The sequence below is a fragment of the Pristiophorus japonicus genome, chromosome 10 (assembly GCF_044704955.1).
Source record: "Pristiophorus japonicus isolate sPriJap1 chromosome 10, sPriJap1.hap1, whole genome shotgun sequence".
Classification (NCBI taxonomy): Eukaryota; Metazoa; Chordata; class Chondrichthyes; family Pristiophoridae; genus Pristiophorus; species Pristiophorus japonicus.
This window is the reverse complement of record NC_091986.1, coordinates 65,622,138-65,648,248: the sequence shown is the minus strand read 5'-3', so window position 1 is coordinate 65,648,248 and position 26,111 is coordinate 65,622,138. Positions and strand designations below refer to the sequence as shown.

Here is a 26,111-nt window from a genome sequence, read left to right as displayed (position 1 = left end):
CTTCTGTTACCTATATGCCAATCTTAAAAATAATTCGTTAAGAAACATTGTTTCACCATTTTAATCTGCCATTACTATCTGTTGTAAACATTAGTGCAATGCCAACAGCTTTGACGATAAGTGTTTTATCTGCAGTTTCTGCATGTACCCAGCAGCTTCCTGGCGAAGTTTACCCGCCAACCCACCAAGCTCGCGAGCCACGCTCCGGCAAGTGTTTCTCACTGCGTCAAATATCACCAAGCAACGCGTTTACAGAGCGTCACACAATGGCCTTGCCTATCGGATAGCAAAGGGCAGAAATTGCGCCGTTACTTTTTTAAAATTAAAAAAAACACTACATCTGAAGTACCAAAGTGAATAGATGGTTATTCTTTTTAATACCTTCCATTATTTCCCCCTCTATTTTTGAACATTGTTATAAAATGTATTTTCTAGACAGCCCAGCCCCCCGCACCCCCCCCCCCCCGCCGCTGATGGGATAACCCGGACAGGCTGCCTGCTGTGACCCAACAATAGTCAGTGAGGCCGGCGGCAGCCGGGCCGCGCCGCCAGCGGCTTTTATCGCTGACAGTATTGCACTGACTGCGGACGTGCTTTTTATTGGAGCAAATTTGTAAAATTTATCAAGTTTTGTGTTCTTCTTTGTTTCTTGTATATTATTCTCTATTCTCTCTTGTTTTATCTCGGTCGTCTTCCTTGAGCAGGCGCGCTCAGGCGCGCGGTCGGTCTGCCGACCATGTTTGAGGACATGTTCGACGACTTTATGGAAATGACCAGCGACTTCTACTCGACATGGTGGGCCAGCCCTCCGCCGCCGCCAGAATCATTCTTCCACTATCTATTCGGCATCGGATTCTTTGAGACTGTGACGTTCCTGCGCAGCACGTACATGGGCATCATCACCTTGGTGATGCTGTGTCTGTTATTTGTGAGCTTCCTCATGCAGATCATGGTGGTCTGCATGTACCTGATTTACTGGTGGAAGGAGTGGAAGCAAAAACATTCAATGGCGTCGCTGAAGCCGGCTATATCCGATTCGCCTCACTCCACGTGTCACCAGGTGCGTGTCTGGGGTTGGGCTTTATTTTGCTAGGAAGCACTGGACCCCGTTACATTTGCCTTCTGGATCTAGCATCTCTGCTGAACCCATCCTCTGCGATAGGAGGCTCCACCCCACCCCCACAACGAGGCCTCCGATCTGCCACAAGGCCACTCACCAAACCCCACCCCCATGTTACTCATCTCCCTCTGATGCTCACCTGGCCCTCCGATGCTCACCTGTCCCCTATCCCACCACCCCCATGCTCCTCTGGCCCCCGATCATTCCTGAATCCCTCCATTCCCTTGCTACTCTGACCCACGATTGTGCCTGACCCCACCCTTGCTTCTTTGGACCCTGAATTGGCACTTCAGCCCCAATCAATGCTGATTTCTTCCCCCACTCCTCCTCCAGGCCCCCAGTGATCCCTCCCTCCTCTCTGCGGCCTAGTGCCATGGGTCTACCCGCCCACAGCCAGCCAGCCTCATAATCTGTTAAATTCGGAAAGACCTGCGGGATTCCTGTTCTCCCATGTTTCCTGACCGCTTTCGAGTACCTGGCTCCCAACCTGCCAAATATTTAAAATTCAGGCCAATATCTTCAATCCCTACCACAACTGCGTTCCTTAGCCACTGACTCCATTCCTCTCCCTGGCAACTGTCTGAGGCTGCACCAGTCTGTTCGCAAACTTGATGTTGTTTTTGACCCTGAGATGAGCTTCTGGCTACATATCCATGCCATCACTAAGACCGTCTATTTCCACTTGCGTAACTCCGCCCTGCTTCTGCTCATCTGCTGAAACCCTCACCATGCTTTTGATGCCTCCAGACTTGACTATTCCAACGCGCTCCTGACTGAGTTCCTATTTTCCACCCTCCATAAACTTAAGTTCATGCAGAATTCTGCTGTCCGTATCCGAAGCCGTACCATGTCCCGTTCATCCATCGTCCCTGTGCTCGCTGACATACGTTGACTCTATTTCACTGCAATCTTCATGTACAGTCACATATGCTTCCTGTTCAACTCAGAATACAGCCATTTAAATACCGCTGCAGCCTTTTAAATGCTGAAGCAGCACTATAAAGTTCTTCATAGTTCGTGCATTCACACAAGCAACCCACAGTTCGAGCAGAAGAATAAGTTAACCACAGACCTGTATACAACATTAGTTAGGCCACAGCTTGAGTACTGTGTACAGTTCTGGTCACCACATTACAGGAAAGATTAGAGAGTACAGAGGAGATTTATGAGGATGTTGCCAGGGCTGGAAAATTTTAACTGAGGAAAGATTGAATAGGCTGGGGTTGTTTTCTCTGGAACAAAGGAGGGTGAGGGGAGATTTAATTGAGGTGTCTAAAATTATGAGGGGCCTAGATAGAGTGGCTAGGAAGGATCTAATTCCCTTTGCAGAAGGATTAGAGGGAAGATGAGAAAAAAGATCACCCAGAGCATGGTGGGGGTCTGGAACTCACTGTCTGAATGGATAGTGGAGGCAGAAACCCTCAGAGCATTTAAAAATTACTTGGATGTGCACAAAGAGCTGTGAGCTACAGGGCTACGGACCTAGTGCTGGAAGGTAGGATTAGGCTGGGTAGTTCTTTTTCAACTGGACACAATGGGCTGAATGGCCTGCTGTGTCGTAATTTTTCTATTCTATAAATTATACATGTCCCTCATCGCATTTTTATGCTGCTTGCACTTTGTTATGGCATGTCCTGGTGGAGCTGACCTCATTATGGGCTGGACTTGCTTTCTTCTATTGACCTGTAGCAGTTTTTCCGATTGGTCTTGCTGACCATGCTGAGGACTCATAAGAACATAAGAATTAGGAACAGGAGAAGGCCATCTAGCCCCTCGAGCCTGCTCCGCCATTCAATAAGATCATGGCTGATCTGGTCGTGGACTCAGCTCCACTTACCCGCCCTCTCCCCGTAACCCTTAATTCCCTTATTGCTTAAAAATCTATCTTTGACTTGAAAACATTCAATGAGCCAGCCTCAACTGCTTCCTTGGGCAGAGAATTCCACAGATTCACAACCCTCTGGGAGAAGAAATTCCTTCTCAACTCGGTTTTAAATTGGCTCCTCCGTATTTTGAGACTGTGCCCCTTAGTTCTAGTCTCCCCCACCAATGGAAACAACCTCTCTGCCTCTATCTTGTCTATCCCTTTCATGATTTTAAATGTTTCTATAAGATCACCCCTCATCCTTCTGAACTCCAAGGAGTAAAGACCCAGTCTACTCAATCTATCATCATAAGGTAACCCCCTCATTTCTTGAATCAGCCTAGTGAATCATCTCTGTACCCCTTCCAAAGCTAGTATATCCTTCCTTAAGTAAGGTGACCAAAACTGCACGCAGTACTCCAGGTGCGGCCTTACCAATACCTTATACAGTTGCAGCAAGACCTCCCTGCTTTTGTACTCCATCCCTTTTGCAATGAAGGCCAACATTCCATTTGCCTTCCTGATTACCTGCTGCACCTGCAAACTAAGAGTTTCATGCACAAGGACCCCCAGGTCCCTCTGCACCACAGCATGTTGTAATTTCTCCCCATTCAAATAATATTCCCTTTTACTGTTTTTTTTCCCAAGGTGGATGACCTCACACTTTCCGACATTGTATTCCATCTGCCAAACCTTAGCCCATTCGCTTAACCTATCCAAATCTCCTTGCAGCCTCTCTGTGTCCTCTACACAACCCGCTTTCCCACTAATCTTTGTGTCATCTGCAAATTTTGTTACACTACACTCTGTCCCCTCTTCCAGGTCATCTATGTATATTGTAAACAGTTGTGGTCCCAGCACTGATCCCTGTGGCACACCACTAACCACCGATTTCCAACCTGAAAAAGACCCATTTATCCCGGCTCTCTGCTTTCTGTTACCCAGCCAATTCTCGATCCGTGCTAATACATTTCCTCTGACTCCGCGTACCTTTGTCTTCTGCAGTAACCTTTAGTGTGGCGCCTTATCGAATGCCTTTTTGAAATCTAAATACACCACATCCATCGGTACACCTCTATCCACCATGCTCGTTATATCAAAGAATTCCAGTAAATTAGTTAAATATGATTTCCCCTTCATGAATCCATGTTGCGTCTGCTTGATTGCACTATTCCTATCTAGATGTCCCGCTATTTCTTCCTTAATGATAGTTTCAAGCATTTTCCCCACTACAGATGTTAAACTAACTGGCCTATAGTTACCTGCCTTTTGTCTGCCCCCTTTTTTAAACAGAGGCGTTACATTAACTGCTTTCCAATCTGCTGGTACCTCCCCAGAGTCCAGAGAATTTTGGTAGATTATAACGAATGCATCTGCTATAACTTCCGCCATCTCTTTTAATACCCTGGGATGCACTTCATCAGGACCAGGGGACTTGTCTACCTTGAGTCCCATTAGCCTGTCCAGCACTATCCCCCGAGTGATATTGATTATCTCAAGGTCCTCCCTTCCCACATTCCCGTGACCAGCAATTTTTGGCATGGTTTTTGTGTTTTCCACTGTGAAGACCAAAGCAAAATAATTGCTTAAGGTCTCAGCCATTTCCACATTTCCCATTATTAAACCCCCCTTGTCATCTTCTAAGGGACCAACATTTACTTTAGTCACTCTTTTCCGTTTTATATATCGGTAAAAGCTTTTACTATCTGTTTTTATGTTTTGCGCAAGTTTACTTTCGTAATCTATCTTTCCTTTCTTTATTGCTTTCTTAGTCATTCTTTGCTGTCATTTAAAAGTTTCCCACGAACCTTGGCCACCTTATACGCATTGGTTTTTAATTTGATACTCTCCTTTATTTCCTTGGTTATCCACGGCTGGTTATCCCTTCTCTTACTGCCCTTCTTTTTCACTGGAATATATTTTTGTTGAGCACTATGAAAGAGCTCCTTAAAAGTCCTCCACTGTTCCTCAATTGTGCCACCGTTTAGTCTGTGTTCCCAGTCTACTTTAGCCAACTCTGCCCTCATCCCATTGTAGTCCCCGTTGTTTAAGCATAGTACGCTCGATTGAGACACTACTTCCTCACCCTCAATCTGTATTACAAATTCAACCATACTGTGATCACTCATTCCGAGAGGATCTTTTACTAGGAGATCGTTTTATTATTCCTGTTTCATTACACAGGACCAGATCTAAGATAGCTTTTTCCCTTGTAGGTTCTGTAACATACTGTTCTAAGAAAGAATCCCGTGTGCATTCTATTAATTCCTCCTCCAGGCTACCCTGTGCGATTTGATTTGACCAATCGATATGTAGGTTAAAATCCCCCATGATTACTGCCGTTCCTTTTTCACATGCCTCCATTGTTCCCTTGATTATTGCCTGCCCCACCGTGAAGTTATTATTTGGGGGCCTATAAACTGCCCCCACCAGTGACTTTTTCCCCTTACTATCTCTAATCTCCACCCACAATGATTCAAAATTTTGTTCGTTAGAGCCAATATCGTCTCTCTCAACTGCCCTGATATCATCCTTTATTAACATAGCTACCCCACCTCCTTTCCCTTCTTGTCTATCTTTCCGAATTGTCAGGTACCCCTGTATGTTTAATTCCCAGTGTTGGCCACACTGCAACCACGTTTCTGTAATGGCCACCAAATCATACCCATTTGTAATGATTTGTGCCGTCAACTCATTTACTTTATTTCGAATGCTGCGTGCGTTTAGGTAGAGTGTTTTAATACTAGTTTTTAAACCATGATTTTTAGTTTTGACCCCTCCTGCAGCCCCTTTATATTCATACATATTGTCCCTTCCTATCACCTTGTGGTTTACACTTACCCCAGTGCGACTCTGCTCTGTTGCCTCCTGCCTTTTGCATTCTTTCTTGGGGTCCTGTTGATCTGAGCTCTCACCCACTCTAACTAGCTCAGAGCCCTCTCCTGGGTTCCGAATACTCCTCGCATTGAGGCACCGAGCTTTCATGCTTGCCTTTTTATTACACTTTGACCCTTTAGAATTTTGCTGTACAGTGGCCCTTTTTGTTTTTTGCCTTAGGTTTCTCTGTCCTCCACTTTTACTCATCTCCTTTCTGTCTTTTGCTTCTGTCTCCATTTTGTTTCCCTCTGTCTCCCTGCATTGGTTCCTCTCCCCCTGCCATATTAGTTTAACTCCTCCTCAACAGCACTAGCAAACACTCCCCCCAGGACATTGGTTCCGGTCCTGCCCAGGTGCAGGCCGTCCAGTTTGTACTGGTCCCACCTCCCCCAGAACCGGTTCCAATGCCCCAGGAATTTGAATCCCTCCCTGCTGCACCACTGCTCAAGCCACGTATTCATCTGAGCTATCCTGCGATTCCTACTCTGACTAGCACGTGGCACTGGTAGCAATCCCGAGATTACTACTGTTGAGGTCCTACGTTTTAATTTAGCTCCTAGCTCCTTAAATTCGTTTTGAAGGACCTCATCCCTTTTTTTACCAATGTCGTTGGTACCAATGTGCACCACGACAACTGGCTGTTTACCCTCCCTTTTCAGAATGTCCTGTACCCGCTCAGAGACATCCTTAACCCTTGCACCAGGGAGGCAACATACCATCCTGGAGTCTCGGTTGCGGCCGCAGAAACCCCTATCTATTCCCCTTACAATTGAATCCCCTATCACCATCGCTCTCCCACTCTTTTTCCTGCCCTCCTGTGCAGCAGAGCCAGCCACGGTGCCATGAACGTGGCTGCTGCTGCCCTCCCCTGATGAGTCATCCCCCTCAACAGTACTCAAAGTGGTGTATCTGTTTTGAAGGGGGATGGCTGCAGGGGACGCCTGCACTACCTTCCTTGCACTGCTCTTCCTGCTGGTCTTCCATCCCCTATCTGGCTGTGGACCCTTCACCTGCGGTAAGACCAACTCGCTACACGTGCTACTCACGTCATTCTCAGCATTGTGGATGCTCCAGAGTGAATCCACCCTCAGCTACAATTCCGCAACGCGGACCGTCAGGAGCTGGAGGCGGATACACTTCCCAGACATGTAGTCGTCAGGGACACAGAAGTGTCCCTGAGTTCCCACATGGTACAGGAGGAGCATATCACGTGACCGAGCTCTCCTGCCATGACTTAACCCTTAGATACACTTAAATTGGCAACAACAATGCGAAAGTTTACTCACTGTTATAGAAGAGAAAAAAGAAAAACTACTCACCAATCACCAGCCAATCACTTACCCCCTTGGCAGTGACATCACCTTTCTGTTTCTTTCTACTTTTTTCCCTTCTCCCTGTAGCTGCACAAGCACGCCTCAGCGACGCACATCCCGACTGCTGATCTCGCGGCCTTTATAGGCCTCGCGCCGACCCCGGACTCACGCCTCAGCGTCGCACCTCCCGACTGCTGATCTCCTGGCCATTATAGGCCTCCCACCGACCCCAGACTCACGCCTCAGCGTCGCACCTCCCGACTGCTGATCTCGTGGCCTTTATAGGCCTCCCACCGACCCTGGACTCACACCTCAACGACGCACACACAGGCTGCAGACCACAAAGTTCCTCTTCTTCCAAACCAGCCTCTCTGTTGAATTGCTCCCTCCCGCCCCTAGCCCAGGCCGAGTGGCCTCCCAGTGCATTCTCCCGCCCCTAGCCCAGGCCGAGTGGCCTCCCAGTGCATTCTCCCGCCCCTAGCCCAGGCCGAGTTGCCGCCCAGTGCGTTCTCCCGCCCCTAGCCCAGGCCGAGTGGCCTCCCAGTGCGTTCTCCCGACCCTAGACCAGGCTGAGTGGCCTCCTGCACCAACCCGCTGTCTTCCCGTGCCGAGTGCAGAAAGGTGAATTGGAGTTCGATCCGGAAGGTAGGACTTTAATTTTTTATTTCTTCTTATTTTAATCGTGCGAAGGCAGGATGGTTTTGCAAGTCTGTTCCCTAAGACTTGGTTGGTTCGGGCTCACGTCCTCTCCGCTTCCCGCCCCTATCCCAGGCCGAATGGTCTCCGATGTACTTACTTGCGCCGATTTCTTTAACTCTCCGCAAGGGTTTTCTCGAGTGGCCACATACGCTGGCTTAAGCAGAAATAGAGTAACTATTAGCTGGCCAAAGTTTCCTTAATGGCCAGAATGTGAGTAGGCGGCTGGTAACGCCCCCTTTTGAGAAAAAAGAACTTACCCAAAAAAACTTAACTTAAGTGAGTTATGCTGGTGCAAATTGATTGGGAAAACTGGGGATTTTTAAGTTAGGCCAGAAAAAGCAGCCTACTCCAAAAAAAAGGGAGCAAATACTGGGGAAAATTGAGCCCTATATGTGCACATTTGAGTAATGTTTAAATGTGATGAGGGTTTCTGCCTCTACCATCCTTTCAGGTAATGTGAACCCATTGCACCAGCCTGTCTGCCTTCTTGAAGTCTCTCACTATCCTCCTCACTGTTCACTATACTTCCAAATTTTGTGTCATCTACAAATTTTGAAATTGTGCCCTGTACACCCTAGTCCAAGTCATTAATATATATCAAGAAAATCAGTGGTCCTAGTACTGACCTCTGGGGAACACCACTGCATACCTTCCTCCAGTCCGAGAAACAACCGTTCACCTCATCTCTCTGCTTCCTTCACTTAGCCAATTTTGTATCCATGCTGTCCCTTTTATTCCATGCGCCTTTTGGAAGTCCATGTACACCACATTAACTGCATTGCCCTCATCAGCCCTCTCTGTTAACTCATCAAAAAGTATCAATTAAGTTAGTACTGTGGAAGCACTACTCTCTTCGTGTGGAAAATGGCGATGGCGCATTGCCCTCTCCAGGTTTGTGACGGAATACGTGCACTGCCGCCCTGCACTACACGTGCAGCACTACACAGACAGAATTTTCCACCCCCTCCTCGTGTTTTTAAACCCAAGAGTTTCAGCTCAACCATTTGTGACTTCTACCTGCAGATCCACCACAGTAACTGGGAGGGAGAGGGGGGAGGGGTTGGTCATAGGGTAGGGCAGAGGTGGAGGAAAGTGGTGGTGGTGCTGATGATGATTAGGAGGAACAACTGCAATGAGATCACTATCTCCTTGTCAACTATTTTGATCATCAGGAGGATGATAATGAATAGGAAAGTGAAGTTGGACTCTGACCCTTTCTATGAATTCCCACACAGACCTGTTCCTCTACCTCAACCCCCTCCAATTCATAAGAACGTAAGAAATAGGAGCAGGAGTAGGCCATTTGACCCCTCGAGCCTGCTCCTCCATTCAATAAAATCATGGCTGATCTGATCTTGGCCTCAACTCCACTTCCCTGCCCTCTCTCCATAACCCTTGACTCCCTTATCATTCAGAAACCTGTCTATCTACACTGCAAATATGTTCAATGATCCAGCCTCCACAGCACTCTGGGGAACAGAATTCCAAAGATTTACGACCCTCTGAGAAGAAATTCCTCCTCCTCATTTTAAATGGGCAACCCCTTATTCTTAACTATGCCCCCTAGTTCTAGATTCCCCCATGAGTGGAAACATCCTCTCTGCATCTACCTTGTCGAGCCCCTTCAGTATCATATATGTTTCAATAAGATCACTTCTCAGTTTTCTAAACTCCAATGAGTATCGGCCCAAACTGCTTAACTTCATATGACAACACCTTCATCTCAGGACTCAACCTCATGAACCTTCTCTGAACTGCTTCCAATGCAAGTATGTCCCTCCTTAAATAAAGAGACCAAAACTGTACACAGTACTCCAGGTGTGATCTCACCAACATCCTGTACAGTTGTAGGAGGACTTCCCTACTTTTACACTCCATCCCACTTGCAATAAAGCCAACATTGCATTTGCCTTCCTAATTAGTTGCTGTGCCTGCATGCTAACTCTTTGTGTTTCATGTACAAGGACCCCCAGATCCCTCTGTACTGCAGCATTTTGTAATCTCCCCATTTAAATAATTTGCTTTTTTATTTTTCCTACCAAAGTCGATAATCTCACATTTTCCCACATTATACTCCATTTGCCAAATTTTTGCCCACTCACTTAGCCTATCTATATCCCTTTTCAGATTCTTTGCATCCTCCTCACAACTTGCTTTCCCACCTATCTTTGTGTCATGAGCAAATTAGACTACATTACACTCGGTTCCTTCATCCAAGTCATTAATATTGATTGTAAATAGTTGAGGCCCCAGCACTGATCCCTGTGGCACCCCACTAGTTACAGTTTGCCAACCTGAAAATGACCCATTTATCCTCAACTCTCTGTTTTCTGTTAGCCAATCCTCTATCCATGCTAATATATTACCTCCAATCCCGTGAGCTCTTGTGCAGTAACCTTTTATGTGGCACCTTATCAAATGCCTTCTGGAAATCCAAATACATGACATCTACTGTTTCCCCTTTATCCACCCTGCTCGTGACATCCTCAAAGAACTCCAGCAAATTTGTCAAACATGATTTCCCTTTCATAAAACCATGTTGACTCTGCTTGACTGCATTATAATTTTCTAAATGTCTACTACTTCCTTAATAATGGACTCCAGCATTTTCCAAATGGCAGATGTTAGGCTAACTGGTTCATGGTTTCCTACTTTCTGTCTCCCTCCTTCTTTACATGAGGGCATTCCATTTGCGGTTTTCCAACCCGCTGGGACCTCTCCAGAATCCATGGAATTTTGGTAGATTGTATCCACTATCTCTTTTAAGACCCTAGGATGCAGGCCATCAGGTCCAGGGGACTTGTCCACCCTTAGTCCCATTAGTTTGCCTAGTACTTTTTGCTCAAGTGATAGTGTTTGTTTTAAGTTCCTCTCCCCCAATAGCCCTTGCTGATCCATTATTGGGAGGCTTTTAGAGTCTTCTGCCGTGAAGACAGATACAAAATATTTGTTCAAAATCTCTGCCATTTCCCCATTTCCCATTATTAATTTCCCCAGTCTCATCCTCTAAGCGACCAACTTTACTTTAGCTAGGTTTATCGTTATCTTGGAGTCTTTCTTTCTCACTGGAATATATCTTTGCTGAGAATTCTGAAATATCTCCTTAAATGTTTGTCATTGCTTTTCTACCGTCTTACCCTTTAATCTATTATCCTATTAGCCAACTCTGCCTTCATACCTTTTGTATTTGCCGGTATTTAAGTTCAGGACTTGAGTTTGAGACCTAGCTTCTCCACCCTCAAACTGAATTTGAAATTCCACCATGCTATGATCACTCTTCCCAAGAGGATCTTTCACTAAGAGATCATTAATTAATCCAAACTCATTATACATTACCAGATTGAAAATAGCCTGCTCCCTGGTTGGTTCCACAATGTATTTTTTGAAGAAACCATTCCACAGACACTATGAACTCTTCTTCCAGGCTACCTTTGCCAACTTGATTTGTCCAATTATTATGAAGATTAAAATTGCACATGATTATTGCCGTACCTTTCTTACAAGCTTCCATTATTTCTTGATTTATACCCTGTCCCACAGTGTGGCTACTGTTAGGGGGCCTATAGACCAATCTCACCAGTGACTTACTTCCCTTATTATTTCTTATCTCTACCCAAACTGATTCTACATCATGATCCTCTGAGCCAATGTCATTTTTCACTACTGCACTGATCTTATCTTTTATTAACAGAGCGACACCACCTCACTTTTCCTTTCTGCTTATCCTTCCAAAAAGGCAAATAACCCTGAATATTCAGTTCTCAGCCTTGGTCACCTTGCAACCACATCTCTAACGGCAAACAGATCATACCCATTTATTTCTATTTGTGCCGTCAACTCATCTTGTTAGGAATGCTGTGTGCATTCAGATAAAGAGCTTTTAACTTTCCTGACTCTGACTCTTTCTGATGCTTTCTTATGTGTATACGCTCTGTCCCTTCCTGTCACACTCTGGTTATCATTACCCCTATCGCTACCCTGCACATTTGCCTTCTCCTTTCTCTTTGACTTTTTACATTTCTGCTCACTGGATCCCTCCCCGCTACCCCACCCCCCACCCCCACTACAGGTGCAGAGTCGAGAATCCGGAGTTTCGGACTTGTGATGATCGGTGGCAGGGTCGTTCGGAATCCGAAAATGTTCCGGAATCCGGACCCGACGACCCTGCCGACCTCGGGGCCTCCTCAGCGGGGCCTGCCCGAACACCACCTCGGCAGGGCCGGCCCGCCCGATGACAACCTCCTCGGCGGGGCGGGGCCGCCCCTGCTCGACCACCTCCTCGGCGAGACCCCTGCTCGACAACAATCTCCTCGGTGGGGCCCGCCCGACGACATCCTCGGTGAGGCCAGACCACCCCAACAGCTCCTCGGCGGGAATCCTCCCCACTTTCTGACGTTCCGAAATCCAGAAATACCCGAACCTGGATTCGTGACGTCAGAAACGGGTCGAAAGTCTGGAAAAACCCGGAATCTGGAACGGCTTCAGTCCCGAGGGTTCCGGATTTTAGGCGCTGCACCTGTATTTAGTTTAAAGCCCTATCTACAACCCTAGTTATTCAATTCACCTCGAGACTGGTCCCAGCCTGGTTCAAGTAAAGCCTGTCTCGATGGAACAGCTCCCTCGTATCCCAGTACTAGTGCCCCATGAATTGAAACCCATTTCTCCCACACCAATCTTTGAGCCGCGCGTTCAACTCTCTGATCTTATTTACGCTATGCATATTTACTCGTGGCTCAGGTAGTAATCCAGAGATTATTACCTTTGTGCTTCTACTTTTTAATTTAGCCCCTAGCTGCTTATACTCCCTCAGCAGAACCTCTATCTTTGTCCTACCTACGTCGTTGGTACCTACGTGGACCACGACAACTGGATCTTTTCCCTCCCAGTCCAAGTCTCTCTCCAGCCCAGAGGAGATGTCCTTAATCCTGGCACCGGGCAGGCAACTCTATCTTCGGGACTCGTGCTCTCGGCTGCAGAGAACAGTATCTATCCCCCTAACTATACTGTCCCCTACCACTATCACATTCCTTTTTACTGCCCAAACTTGAATGGCCCCTGTACCACGGTGCTGTGGTCAGTTTGCTCATCCTTCCTGCAGTCCCTGCTCTCCCTCCCTGCAGTCCCTGCTCTCGTCCACACATGGAGTAAGAACCTCATCCGTGTTAGATAATTGCAAGGGCTGAGGCTCCTCCATCACTACATTCTGGGTCACCATACCTGCCTCACTCGTAATCACACCCTCCTGTCCATGACCATGGACCAAATTTGAATTATTTAACCTAAGGGGTGTGACTGCCTGGTGAAACACCGCGTCCAGGTAACTCTTCCCCCTCCCAGATATGTCGCAGACTTTGAAGCTCGAACCCCAGTTCATCAACTTGAAGCCGAAGTTCCTTGAGCAGCCAACACTTACTGCAGATGTGGTCGCCGTGGATCACGCTGGTGTCCACCAGCTCCCACATGTTTCAGCTGCAACATACCACATGCCCCTGCCATTTCTAATGTCTTTTATTTAATTAATTAAGTTTTCAAGTTTTGAATGTTTAGTTTTTAATCCCGGCTCTCAATTTAAAGCAATGACCAAGAAAAAGAGAGAAATACTGACCAACCAATCAATTCCCCGCTTTCCTGTGACATCATGCTTTGATTTCTTTTTACTTCTTACCCTCCCAGGTCGGTTGGTGCTGCTCCGGAATCTCCCGTTCCGATCTGGTCTCGCGCTGTTTTCGGACGCTCTTGTGTCACTTGTTTCTTCACTCCCAGGCACCAGCTCATATAAATTTTCCTGTTGGGGCAGCTAGATATTGTCAGTGAGGATGTGATACCTGGTGATTCACAGAGCAGAAGGAAGTGGGTGAGGATGTGCCACCTTCCCAGCGCAGGCTCCCTGTGGTTCCAGAGGCGTGGGACCAAGAACTCTTCGATATTCATCTGAACAGCAGGATGTTTGAGGAGTACCATATCTATGTGCTGGCTCAGAGAATATGTAGCAACTGGCAATTTTGACTTTTAAGCCTACAGCTGTCTTGTGGCAACATCAGGGAAGCTTTATCTTTGTTGCAGGCACCAATGGAGTGTGTGGGAGCTTCATTGGAATCTGCTGTAGACATCTGCGCTGCAGTGCCGTTGACCTTCATATCATAAATTTAATTGAGCACTCGGGACTTAGTGGCCCAAAAGTGGGAAAGGCCATAAAAGGACAGAGCGATTTAATGGTGGAATACTACCAAAAACAGTTTCTGCCTGATTTTTTTTCCACATAAATGTACTTACTCCAATTATGTAGTACAAATACGGCAAGGAAATTCACTCCCTATGTTCTTAGTCCAACAGAGAAAGAAACAAACATTGCTTAATTAGGATACTGTGGATACTGGAATCTGAAATACCTTGAAGTTCTGCTCTTCCCTCAGACGGGATTCCTGTTTGTCTCTTTTACCTTGTTCATCTTCATTGCTTTCTGTTTCCCTTCTTGTGTTCGATCAAGTATCTGCCAAAACTCGTTTTCACAGCCACATCTCTTTCCTCAGTAACTGTTTCCATATCTGACTTAATCCACGTGGATTCCAACTGAAATTCCACCCTTCATGTTTTGGATGCACTCAGGATTACAGATATCTGTGAGATATTCAACGTTCCTCGAACCACTGTTCTCGCCGCATCCCGAGATCCACACTCAATGCTATGCGCCGTCACAAGTGCACTCTCGACCTCTCTCTTCAGCAGCACCGACTAAGCTGTCCTGGTCCGCAGTTCCATTTCATCCTTCGTCACATCCAGCACTTTAACAAAAAACTTTTTCTCTTCCTTTCAGGTGTCAAGGATCATAAGCTTCAACAACTCTTGGATGCCAACACCCCTCCGAAACCACCACCTCCTTCACTTCCCTCTGATCCCATCCCTTCCAATCTCATCCCTGCCATGTTTTCACTGTCCCCTCTGATCTTCCCCCCTCTGACCCCGAACGATCAGTCCTCAGCAAAGGCCTGAGCTTCATCCGCTTATGCCTCCACCTTAATGAATTTCGAGCTCAGCACGACGCTCAGCTCTTTTTCCGCCCACTTCTTCGGCCAGGAGTCTTTCCTCTGCACAGCTGACCTTTCCCATTTTCAGAATTCTCGCTCTACTTGGACCCCTCCTTCTGGCCTCTTGTCCTCTAGATCTCTTCATTGCAAACCGCCGATGAGACTCAATTTCTCTGCTCCCCTCACTCACTCCAACCTACCTACCTTCCTCTGAACTTGCAGCACTCCGCGTTCTCAGATCCAACACCAACTTTGTCATTAAACCTGCCGACAAGGGTAGTTCTGTTGTTTGATGAACCGACCTCTACCTTGCAGAGGCTAATTGCCAAATCTCTGACAGCTCCTCCTACCTCTCCTTGGACCATGATCCCACAACCAAACATCAAGCCATCATTTCCTATACCATCACTGACCTCATCTCCTCTGGAGATCTTCCCTCCACAGCCACCAACCTCGTAGTTCCCCAGCCCTGCACAGCCCATTTCTACCTCCTTCCCAAGATCCACCAACAGGACTGCACCGTTAGACCCATCGTTTCAGCCTGTTCAGTTCTTCCTATCTCAACTCTATTTTATTCTGCCCTTGTCCAGTCTCTTCCCACCTATATCAGCGACTCGTCCGATGCCCTCCGCCACTTTTAACAGTTTCCAATTTCCTGGCCCCAACCATCTCCTTTTCACTGGATGTACAATCCCTCTACACTTCCATCCCCCACCAGGATGGCCTGAGGGCATTCCGCTTCTTACTCGAGCTGGCGCCCAACCAGTCCCCATCCACAAACACCCTCACCCGCCTGGCTGAACGTCTTGTCAAATTGAACAACTTCTCCTTTGACTCCACTCACTTCCTCCAAATTAAAGGTGTTGCTATGGGAACTTGCATGGGTCCTAGCTATGCCTGCCTTTTTGTGGGATATGTGGAACATTCTTTGTTCCAGTCGTACTTAGGTCCTCTCCCTCACCTCTCTTTTCCAGTACATCGATGACTATTGGGGCCGTCTCCTGCTCTCGCCCTGAACTAGAAAATTTAATTCACTTTGCACCCAATTTCCACCCTTCCCTCACTTTCACATGGACTATCTTCGACTCTTCCCTTCCCTTCCTCAACTTCTCTGTCTCCCATTTCTAGGGGTAGACTATTGACAAACATTCACTATAAGCTCACTGACTCCCACAAGCTACCTGGACTACAATTCCTCCCACCCTGCATCCTGTAAGGACTCCATTCCATTCTCCCAGGTTCTCTGTCTCCGTCGCATCTGTTCTGACGATGCCACCTTCGCACACTATTGCCTCTGATATGTCTTCCGTTTTCCTCAACCAAGGAATCCCCTCCGCCGTGGTTAACATGACCCTCGACCGTGTCCGTTCGACTTCCTGCACTTTTGCTCTTACCTCTTCACCTCCCTCACAGAACCACGACAGGGTTCCCCTTGTCCTCACCTTTCACCCCACCAATCTCCAGGTTCAACGGATCATCCTCCATCATTTCCATCACCTCCAGCTTGATCCCACCACCAATCACATCTTCCCCTCCCCTCCCCTCTCAGCATTCCAAAGGGACCGCTCCCTCTGCGACACCCTTGTCCATTCCGCAGTCAGCCCCAGCAGCCCCCCCCTTCCCACTGCACCTTCCGATGCAAGTGCCGGCGACACAACGCCAGCCCTTTTACCTCCTCCCTTCCCACTCCCCAAACAGGGCCTAGGTGAAACAGTGATTTACTTGTCCTTCTTTCTGATAAGCTCACAATAAAGGATGAAACTGAGTACTGTGTACAATGAGCAAGTGTGACCTTAGCTCCTTTAATGAGACTTCAGAATGCAGGAGCCTCGTGGGTGGCCTGCTTATATACCGTGCTCCCAAGAAATGCTGGGATTCCTTGGGACTCCAACAGGTAGGCCCTCTGGTGGTAGTGTAATACAGGTTGCAAGGGGTTAAATAAATAACATCACTCCCCGCGAAGTCAATAGTACACTTATTTATAAGGTGACACCAGCTGGGGCTCCTCGCTCCATTGTCGATTGTCTCGGTACAAATGCGGGTTTGGGTGAGTTGGTTAGTTCTTCATTGAGCTGCTGGGCAGCCGAGCTTGCTAGGCTGCTGGGAATGGTGAGTTTCGTGGTCAACCATGATGTCAGTTGCCACTTTGTGTGTGTGTGTGTGTGTATGTGTTGGATGGTCAAAGTTGGTGGTGTCTTCTTCGGTTTGTTCATAGCAGTTGGTGAACCGCAATTTGATTTGGTCCAAATGTTTTCTGTACGTTAGTCCACTGGCCAATTTGACCTGAAACACCCGATTCCCCTCTTTGGCTGTGACCGTGCCAGCAAGCTATTTGGGACCATTTCCATAATTGAATACAAACACAGGATCATTGATCTCAATATCACGTGACAAATTTGCGCAGTCATGGTACAAACTTTGTTGATAGAGCCTGCCCTCCACGTGATTATGGAGATCAGGATGGACAAGAGAGAGCCTTGTTTTGAGCGCCCTTTTCATGAGCAGCTCGGCTGGGGGAACTCCGGTGAGTGAGTCGAGTCGGGTCTGGTGCGGTAGCTGAGCAGCACCCGGGATAGCCGGGTCTGCAGGGAGCCTTCTGACACACGTTTCAAGCTTTGCTTGATGGTCTGAACTGCCCCTTCTGCCTGCCGTTGGATGCGGGCTTGAACAGGGCAGATGTGATGTGCTTGATCCCATTGCGGGTCATGAATTCCTTGAATTCAGCACTGGTGAAACATGGCCCATTGTCGCTGACCAGGACATCAGGCAGGCCGTGTGTGGCAACATGGCTCGTAGGCTTTCAATTTGTGTCCGTGTACATGCTTACAGACATTATCGCACATTCAATCCATTTTGAATAAGCGTCGACGACAACCAAAAACATTTTGACTAGAAATTGGCCTGCATAGTCCACGTGGATCCTCGACCACGGTTTGGAGGGCCAAGACCACAAACTTAGCGGTGCGTCTCTGGGTGCATTAGTCAGCTGAGAGCAAGTGTTGCACTGGCGCACGTATGACTCTAAATCTGAGTCAATGCTGGGCCACCATACATGGGATCTGGTTGTGGCTTTCATCATTACAATGCCTGGGTGGGTGCTGTGCAGCTCACAAATGAACGTATCTCTGCCTTTCTTGGGCAAGACCACGCGATTGCCCCACAACAGACAGTCCGCTTGCAGGGACATTTTTTCTTTGCGCCTGTGGAACGGCTTAATCGCCTCCTGCATCTCCGCTGGGACTCTGGACCAGCTCCCATGGAGGACACAGTTTTTTTACCAAGGACATAAAGGATCCTGGCTGGTCCAGGTCCTGATCTGGCAGGCCGTGACGGGGGACTTCTCGTTCTCAAATGCATCCAATACCATGAGCAAGTCCACTGACTGTGCCATTTCCACCCCGGTGGTGGGCAATGGCAGCCGACTGAGTATCTGCGAGTTCTTTGTGCCCGGTCTGTGGTGGATTACATAGTTGTATGCCGACAGCGTGAGTGCCCATCTTTGGATGCGGGCAGAGGCATTAGTGTTAATCCCTTTGCTCTCAGAGAACAGCGATATGAGTGGCTTGTGGTCCGTTTCAAGCTCAAACTTGAGGCCAAATAAGTACTGGTGCATTTCTTTTACCCTGTAAACGCACGCCAGAGCCTCTTTCAATCGTGCTGTAGGTCCTTTTAGCCTTGGACAAACTCCTGGACGCATAAGCGACCGGTTGCAAAATTCCCGATTTGTTAGCCTGTTGTAACACACACCCAACCCCGTATGATGACGCATCGCAAGCCAGCACTAATCGTTTACAAGGATTATACAGGACAAGCAGTTTGTTTGAACACAACAGATTTCTGGCTTTCTTAAAGGCAGCCTCTCGTGAATTTCCCCATACCCTGTCGTCTCCCTTGCGCAGTAGCACATGTAGGGGTTCTAGCAGGGTGCTTAACCCAGGTAGGAAATTACCGAAATAGTTAAGGAGTCCAGGAATGACTGCAGCTCTGTCACCTTCTGTAGTCGCAGCGCGTTCTTGGTGGCCTCCGTCTTGGAGTCAGTGGGTCTGAAGCCGTCTGCTGCGATTCTTCTTCCCAAGAACTCGACGTCCTGCACCAGGAAAACACACTTCGAGTGTTTCAACCTGAGCCCCACGCGATCCAACCGACGATGGCATCAGCCTTCTAACGTGTAACTGGAGGATATTATGACTCTTCCAAGACTAGATGTTGGACTAGCAATCTAATGAGACAATGTTAGGATCGATAGAGGGATAATGAGAGGTGGAGCTGCACTGTAAATGTGGAAGCTGACTCCATGTCTGAATATTACATCAAGTGGCAGCATGTAGATGAGAAAGGGGAGAGTGCAACGGTTGAATCCCTGCTGGATTCTGGAGGTAACAGCTGCAGTATCATGAAGAAAGGCCACTGCTCGAGATATTCTAGCTACCATCCACAGGTAAGTGGTACCAAGTGAGGGCAGTTCCACTGAGCTAGACAATGGATGGGGGCATTGGAGGAGAATGGCGTGGTTGACCGTGTCAAAAACTGCAGAGATGTCAAAGAGGGAAAATGAACCACAATTACAATCACATAAGATGTAATTTGTAGCTTTGATTAGGGTCGTTTTGTTGCTCTGACAAGGGTGGAAATGTGATTGGAGAGATTGAAACAGAGCTGCAAGAAAGATGGGTATGCATTTGGGAGGTGACATCACATTCAATACCTTTGCATATTCAAAGATAGAGCCGTAGTTTACAAGGACAGATCGGCCAAGATTAGTTTTTTTTTGAAGGATGAGGATGTGTGTTTTGAAAAGGGAGGAGAACAGTACCTGAGGATAGGGACCATTTACAGTATCAGCTGGCATGGGGACCAGGAAGAATGGCCGTCCAGTTTAGTGGTAATGGGGTCCAGGGAGCAGGAGGTAGGTGTCATGGACAAGATAAGCTTGGAAGGGGCATGAGGGGAGATGGAGGAGAAATCATTCAATATTATCATGGCTGACAATGCACTTCAGTATCCCATTCCTGCTTTCTCTCCATAAGTCTTGATCCCTTTAGCCATAAGGGCCACATCTAACTCCCTTTTGAATATATCTGAAGAACTGGCCTCAATAACTTTCTCTGACACAGGTTCAGGGATAGTCTATGGGGAAGCTTGGTTTGGTGAGCATCGGGAAGCAGCAGAAGCAGCAAAAAGGATGATCTCAATCTTGGTGACGAAGTCTGTGGGCTCCTCACATTTGGGCAGGAAGGAACTGAAATCCGAGGGGAGAGATAAAATAACCTTTGAGATGGAGATTAAGATCACAAGGGATGTGGAGTTACTCTGTGCAGAGGTCGGGGTTCGAAAGGAGGGTGGATATTTTGAGGAGAAACTTGTGATGGGATTTGAGTGTACAAGGATTTTAAAAGAGAGATGAGTGGTGGAACAAAGAGACATGCTTGAAGGGGGAGAAAGTGGCATCGGAGTAAGGGGAAGAGATAAGTGGCAGATGCAATTTAATGTGGATGGGTGGGGTAATACATTTTGGGAGAAAAAGCAAGGAACTTTATGGAAATACTGAATGTTGTGTATGAACAGAACTGTCAGTTTAAATATATAATTGCTTGTAAGTATAAGTGCTGGCAGATGAAGTTGGGTAGCTGCAATATTTTTTTAAATTCGTTCCATGCATGTGGGCATCAGTGGCAAGGCCAATATTTATTACTCACCCTCGTTTCCCTTGAGAAGGCGGTGGTGAACCTTTTTATTGAATGCTGCAGTCCAATTTATGAATCCGAATTCAGTTTAAAAAAAAAACTAAAAATAAACGCAGTGACTCCTGATAACAAACTGGAAGCTACTGTAGTCCAACCATCCTCTCTTGACATTCAACAGCATCACCATCGAATCGTCAACCATTTACATCCTTGGGGGTGGTGGGAGGGTGGTCATTGACCAGAAACTCACTGGTTCAGCCACATTAATGCTGTAGCTACTAGACTAGGTCAGAGGCTTGGCATTCTGTGGTGACTTAATTACCTCCCGACTCCCCAAAGCCTCTCTGCCACCGACAAAGCACAAGTCAGGAGTGTGATGGAACACTCTACTTGCTGGATGGGTGCAACAGTAACAAACCTCCTCTTCCTACATCCTCCTCTTTGAATGACACACTTTAATCTTGTATCTGTGTCCTGTTCCAGTCCCACTCAACCACTGGAAACGGTCTGTTTCACTATACTTTGTCCCATCCCTTCAAAATTTTAAACATCTCCATAAAATCACCCCTTAATCTCTTCTGCTCTAACAAAACCTGCCCCAGTTTTTCAAAGTCTTTTGGCAGATTTATATTCCTTATACCATGCAGCACCACTACATCCTTGCATAAGAGGGGAGGCTACTTTTCACATGCTAATTGGGGTCCCATACAGTTCAAATGTTCAGTGTAAGTTTCGGATATCAATGAGTAAAGTGTGTAACGTGCATGCCCCGTCATTGGTACCAGGTGTTAAGCAGCATAACCAGTGGTCCTTTATAGGGGTCTTGCTCATGAATGCTGTTCCTGGCACCACAAAAATCTTGCCACTCACTACTGGCCATCCACATCCTCCTCACTCCATTCACTCTATTACCTCTGGCTTAATTCCGTGGAAGTTGCCATCCACCTTGGTTGCCTGTTAGCGCTGGTTTAGCGCTTGCAGATCACTGATCAAATGGAAATGAGACCCTCAAATTGGCTTAGGGTTCTAGAAGGCAAGGATATTGGGCACTGCTCAATGTTGGCACAAAGTGAAAATCCAACCCAACGCCCATGTGTATTGCCACAGGAGATTGCCATCAGAAAGTTATAGTTGTGAAATTAGTTACACTGGTCCCAAGTTTCGACATGATTTTCTCTTGATTTTTAGGAGCAACTGGTGTAGAACGGAGTATCTTAGAAATCGGAATTCTCGCCATTTAGTTTGCTCCAGTTCTAGTCAGTTAAAACAGTTTCACTTTGGAACAGATTTTTTTTCAAAAGGGGGCGTGTCCGGCCACTTACGCCTGTTTTCAAAGTTTTGTCAGTGAAAACTTACTCCAAACTAACTTAGAATGGAGTAAGTGAGGATTTTTGTATGCTCGAAAAAACCTTGTCTACACTTTAGAAAATCAGGTGTAGGTTACAAATCAGGCGTAGGGAATGGGGGTGGGGGGTGCGGTTTAAAGGGAAGTTTACAAAGATTAAACACTTCAGTTTTACAAATAAAGAGCCATTATCAATAATAAATGATAAATACATCAATAAATCAATCAAAAAAAATTAATAAGAAATATATATATATTTTTAAATCAATAAATAAAACATTTTCGACTTACCAACTGCAGTACCGGGAGCCCTCCAACAGCGTGCTGGGATGACCCCGCCCCCCCCCCCCCCCCCCAATGTGTCTCTATCTCTCTGTCTGTCTGTCTGTGTGTGTCTCTCATTCTCTGTCTGTCAGTGTCTGTGTTTCTGACAGCGAGGGGAGGGGGGTAGAGGGAGTGAGGGGGGAGCAGAGGGAGAGAAGGGGGGTGGGGAGTTGGGAAAGGAGATGGTGGGGGGGGGGAAAGGAGATGGTGGTGGGGGGGGGGAAAGGAGATGGTGGGGGGGGGCGGGAAAGGAGATGGTGGGTGAGGGGGGGTAAAGGAGATGGTGGGTGAGGGGGGGTAAAGGAGATGGTGGGTGAGGGGGGGTAAAGGAGATGGTGGGTGAGGGGGGGGTAAAGGAGATGGTGGGTGGGTGGGGGGAAAGGAGATCGGGGAGGGAGGCTGAACAGGCCTGGCCCGAGACTTTGGGCAGGGCCCGTCCCCAGCACCAGATTTATAGGTAGGTGGCGTTGGGTCGGGTCGGGGGGAGCGCGGGTCGGGGGGGGGGGGGGGGGGGCTGGTGGGAGGGAGGGAGGGAGGGAGGGAGGGAGGGAGGTTTGGGTCGGGTCGGGGGGGAGGGAGGTCAGGTCGGATCCAGTCTGGGGGTGGAAGTCGGTGTCTGGTCCGGTCCAGGGGCGGGAGGCGGGGGAAGCAGGAGTCGGGTCGGTGTCTGGTCCGGTCCGGAGGTGGGAAGCGAGAGTCGAGTCTGGTCAGGAGGAAGCAGGAGCTGGCCGTGGGAGGAGCCTTATTCACGCAGCCCCAGTGAGGCCATTCGGCCAGGGCTAGGGGCTGCATGCTTCGCCCCCTCCCACACAGTTTTGGGCGCCTGGAGCTACTGCACATGCGCGCCCACTGTAGCGCGCATGTGCAGAGTTCCCGGCACTGTTTTCAGCGCAGGGACCTAGTTCCGCCCCCTACTGCTCCTGCTGCACTGTGCCGAGCTGGAAACGACATGCAGAGAGCTGGAGAATCTGGAAGTTTTCTTTAGGCGCACTTTGTGGTGCGAAAACGGGCGTCCAGTATAGGAAGTAGGATTTGTAGACCGCAAGACTTTTAATATACTCGTTGATCTCCTATGGCATTACAAACGGGATGTCAAGACCAAGTGCAGTATTTAGATCAAATGGGGTTAGAGAATAGGGAATTGATTGGACCCCGACAGAGGAGGGAGAAGGGGAAGGAGGCAAGGAGAGAGGGAGGGAGGAAGGAAGAGAGACATGGAGATGGGGAGGGGCTAAGGCAGAGGGGCAAAGGGGAGGGTGGAAAAGGACGTGGGGGGAGAATAGGATGGGGGAAAAGGGATGCAAGAAAAATGAGGATGTGGCGAGGGGAGGCGGGTGGCAGTAAAGCCAGTGAAACTCTTAGCAGGAAGGGGAATTGGAAGGGTGGTTTCAGTGTGTTCCTCTTTCCTCTTAAAAATCCTAATTTTCATTTTAGTGAAAGGGGTTTGAGGTTCCCATTTCTGTTTTGCAGGCCTTTTTATGTCAGTGGGCGTGATGAGCTACACGTTTACTTCCTTCATGCCTCGATTTCTGAGTCAATGGAGGATGGTTGCAATCAATTTCCTTTTGACAGAAACAAAACTGTGGCAGATGGAAATGTGTTGCCTTACATAACTGCAAGTGACAATCTGGGGTGACGATAAGAACTCGCTCCAGTGGCTGGAATTTGTGGGCAGCGGCGAAGCAAAGGCATTCGCCACTGGCCCTAATGAAAGCGATCCAGAGATCTCGAGATTGCAAAAAGTTTGCCTTTTTCAGCATACAAGTATAATGCAGTTTAATGGGGGAATCCTTAATGCGATCTGCTATGAAGTCAACAAGCTGTCTAAGTAGCCAACATTGCAGATAGAGAAGCAGGCAATGGGAACCTGCTTTTCTCCGATTTAAAAAAAATGTTGGAGAGTAAAACAAAGATTGGGGCTCTCACATAGGGATAAGGCAGAACCTGAAATAATCATGCTCAAACTTATAAAAAGTGTAATTTTTTTAAAGTTTCTTAAAAATTGTAATTTTTCTCATAATGGAGAAATTTGACACTCCAAGAAACTAATTTGTTTTTCAGGGCCATAACATTTGTTTAGCAGTCAATACGCTGTTAAAACCCCAGTTACACCGAATCCAACTTGAGGTAATGTGGAAAAGCCCAAGTTTTTGTCAGTTTCACTGATTTCACTGATTACACTGATTGCTGGTTATGGGGGAGGGGTACAGCGCAGCCAGAGTCGGAGCAGTGAATGACTGACCGCAACTTCAGGATTTCCACGTTTAGATGTGCATGCGCTACTTCCTGAAGCTGCGGTCTGTTTCAAAGAGGTAATAACGGCGAACGCTGTTAATTCGCCGTTATTACACACTGCAAATTCCCACCCACTGATTACAAATTTGTCTACCCGGTCGGGAGCGAGACGACCGGGGTCTGGAGCAAGGTGCCAGCCTGCTGCCGGTTCCATCCCGCTCTCTACAAGTGATTTTACCTTGATAGGGCTTGTTAAGCCCACTCGGCGAGGTTTCTGGCCAATTAAAAGGAAGCAGGTCTGATGACTTCATTTGATAATGCCTCATTAGCCGGTTTCCTTAAAGGGACCATGTCCACATTGATTTTGACAGTTGTTGTGTCAGTGTTCTACAGCATTGAGGTACTGCAAACACTGACAAACACTGCAGAGGTGCATGGCTGCACCCTGGCTCTCCCGTGGCTTCCTCTAGATGCTTATGGAGGAGGTCACAGTACACAGCACTCCAATGGGCAGTGGAGACCTCCCCAGGAGACCAACGCAGCCCAATTGCACATTTCACAGGGGGGTACCAAGCAGGGATGTCGTCAGGAGGAACAGGCTGCAGTGGCTCAAACCTTTCAATGACCTCAGTAGATCACGAAACTTTACCACATTCAACCTCATTCTGCTGTGCCATTCATCATATCCCCATCACTCTGCCTTCCCTATCCTACTCCTGCACATCCTTACTCACACCAACTTACCTTGTACCTCCACCCATCCCCCTCTCTCTATCTACATTATCAATTTCCCATCTCACTAGCCACCTCTCACACTCACCCTCATCCTAGTACAATCATACCAACTAACAACACACAAGGGTAGGCACTTGGGTGTTATATCCAATGTTCGTGTAAAGTTTCTGTTAATGTGTTGTCAAACATTGAAACCTTTATTTTCAACATTTGCATTCTTGGACAGATTTGGGTACATGTTTGGAAGTGGCTTAGTGAATGGTGAGATATAACGGTTTCCTTGTAATGGTGATGAGTGTGAAAGGAGTGGCTTGGACATTGTAGGGATGCTTTATGGTGCTAGTGTGGGATGGTGCCAATCTGGCGCATCATGTGGCAGCCAGGGTGTACAGTGTCGAGTGAAGTAAATCTGGCCATGATGAGTCCATCCCGGGAGACAATATGGTTAGGTGCTGATGTCCTGTGCAGCATCAACTGATTGCGGAGAAGGTTGGTGTTGTTGGTGATGCTGGTGTTGTGGTTGATCATGGTGGCATTCTGAGGACCAAGGTGCGATTTTTTTTTTTTTTTTTTTTAAGTGCACCAATGCTGTTGGAATAGATGGGAGGTGAGACTGAGATGACAGAAGCGATCCGTGAGAGGTTGTTCCAGTGAGGTTAGAGAGTTTGCTCCAAACAGTTGCTAGCTGCGTCAAGCTCAGTCTGTCTTCCATATGCACTAAGCAACAACAACTAACCTTGGAAAGTGAACACCGATGAAATGGGAGCTTTGATAGACAATTTGCAGCTGTCAAGTTAGTAAATCATCCCATGCTGACGCAACACCCGACGACCTAACCTGGCACGATCCCCGAGCAGTGGGAAAGCTGTTGGTAAGCTCTAAAAATCTAA

General features: G+C 47.6%; 1 protein-coding gene across 6 annotated transcripts in view; it reads left to right on the top strand.

Annotated features, from left to right (window-relative positions):
- The first annotated feature begins 527 nt into the window (after window positions 1-527).
- LOC139275005 (uncharacterized) overlaps window positions 528-26,111 on the top strand; it is a 135,131-nt gene continuing 109,547 nt past the window's right edge. For all 6 annotated transcript variants that reach the window (XR_011595650.1, XM_070891855.1, XM_070891851.1 and 3 more), the window contains exon 1: window positions 528-1,060. Coding sequence is in view for 5 of the 6 variants with exons in the window: in XM_070891855.1 (XP_070747956.1) it covers window positions 737-1,060 (324 nt within the window). In the remaining variant the exon portion in view is untranslated. The remainder of the gene's footprint in view (window positions 1,061-26,111) is intronic.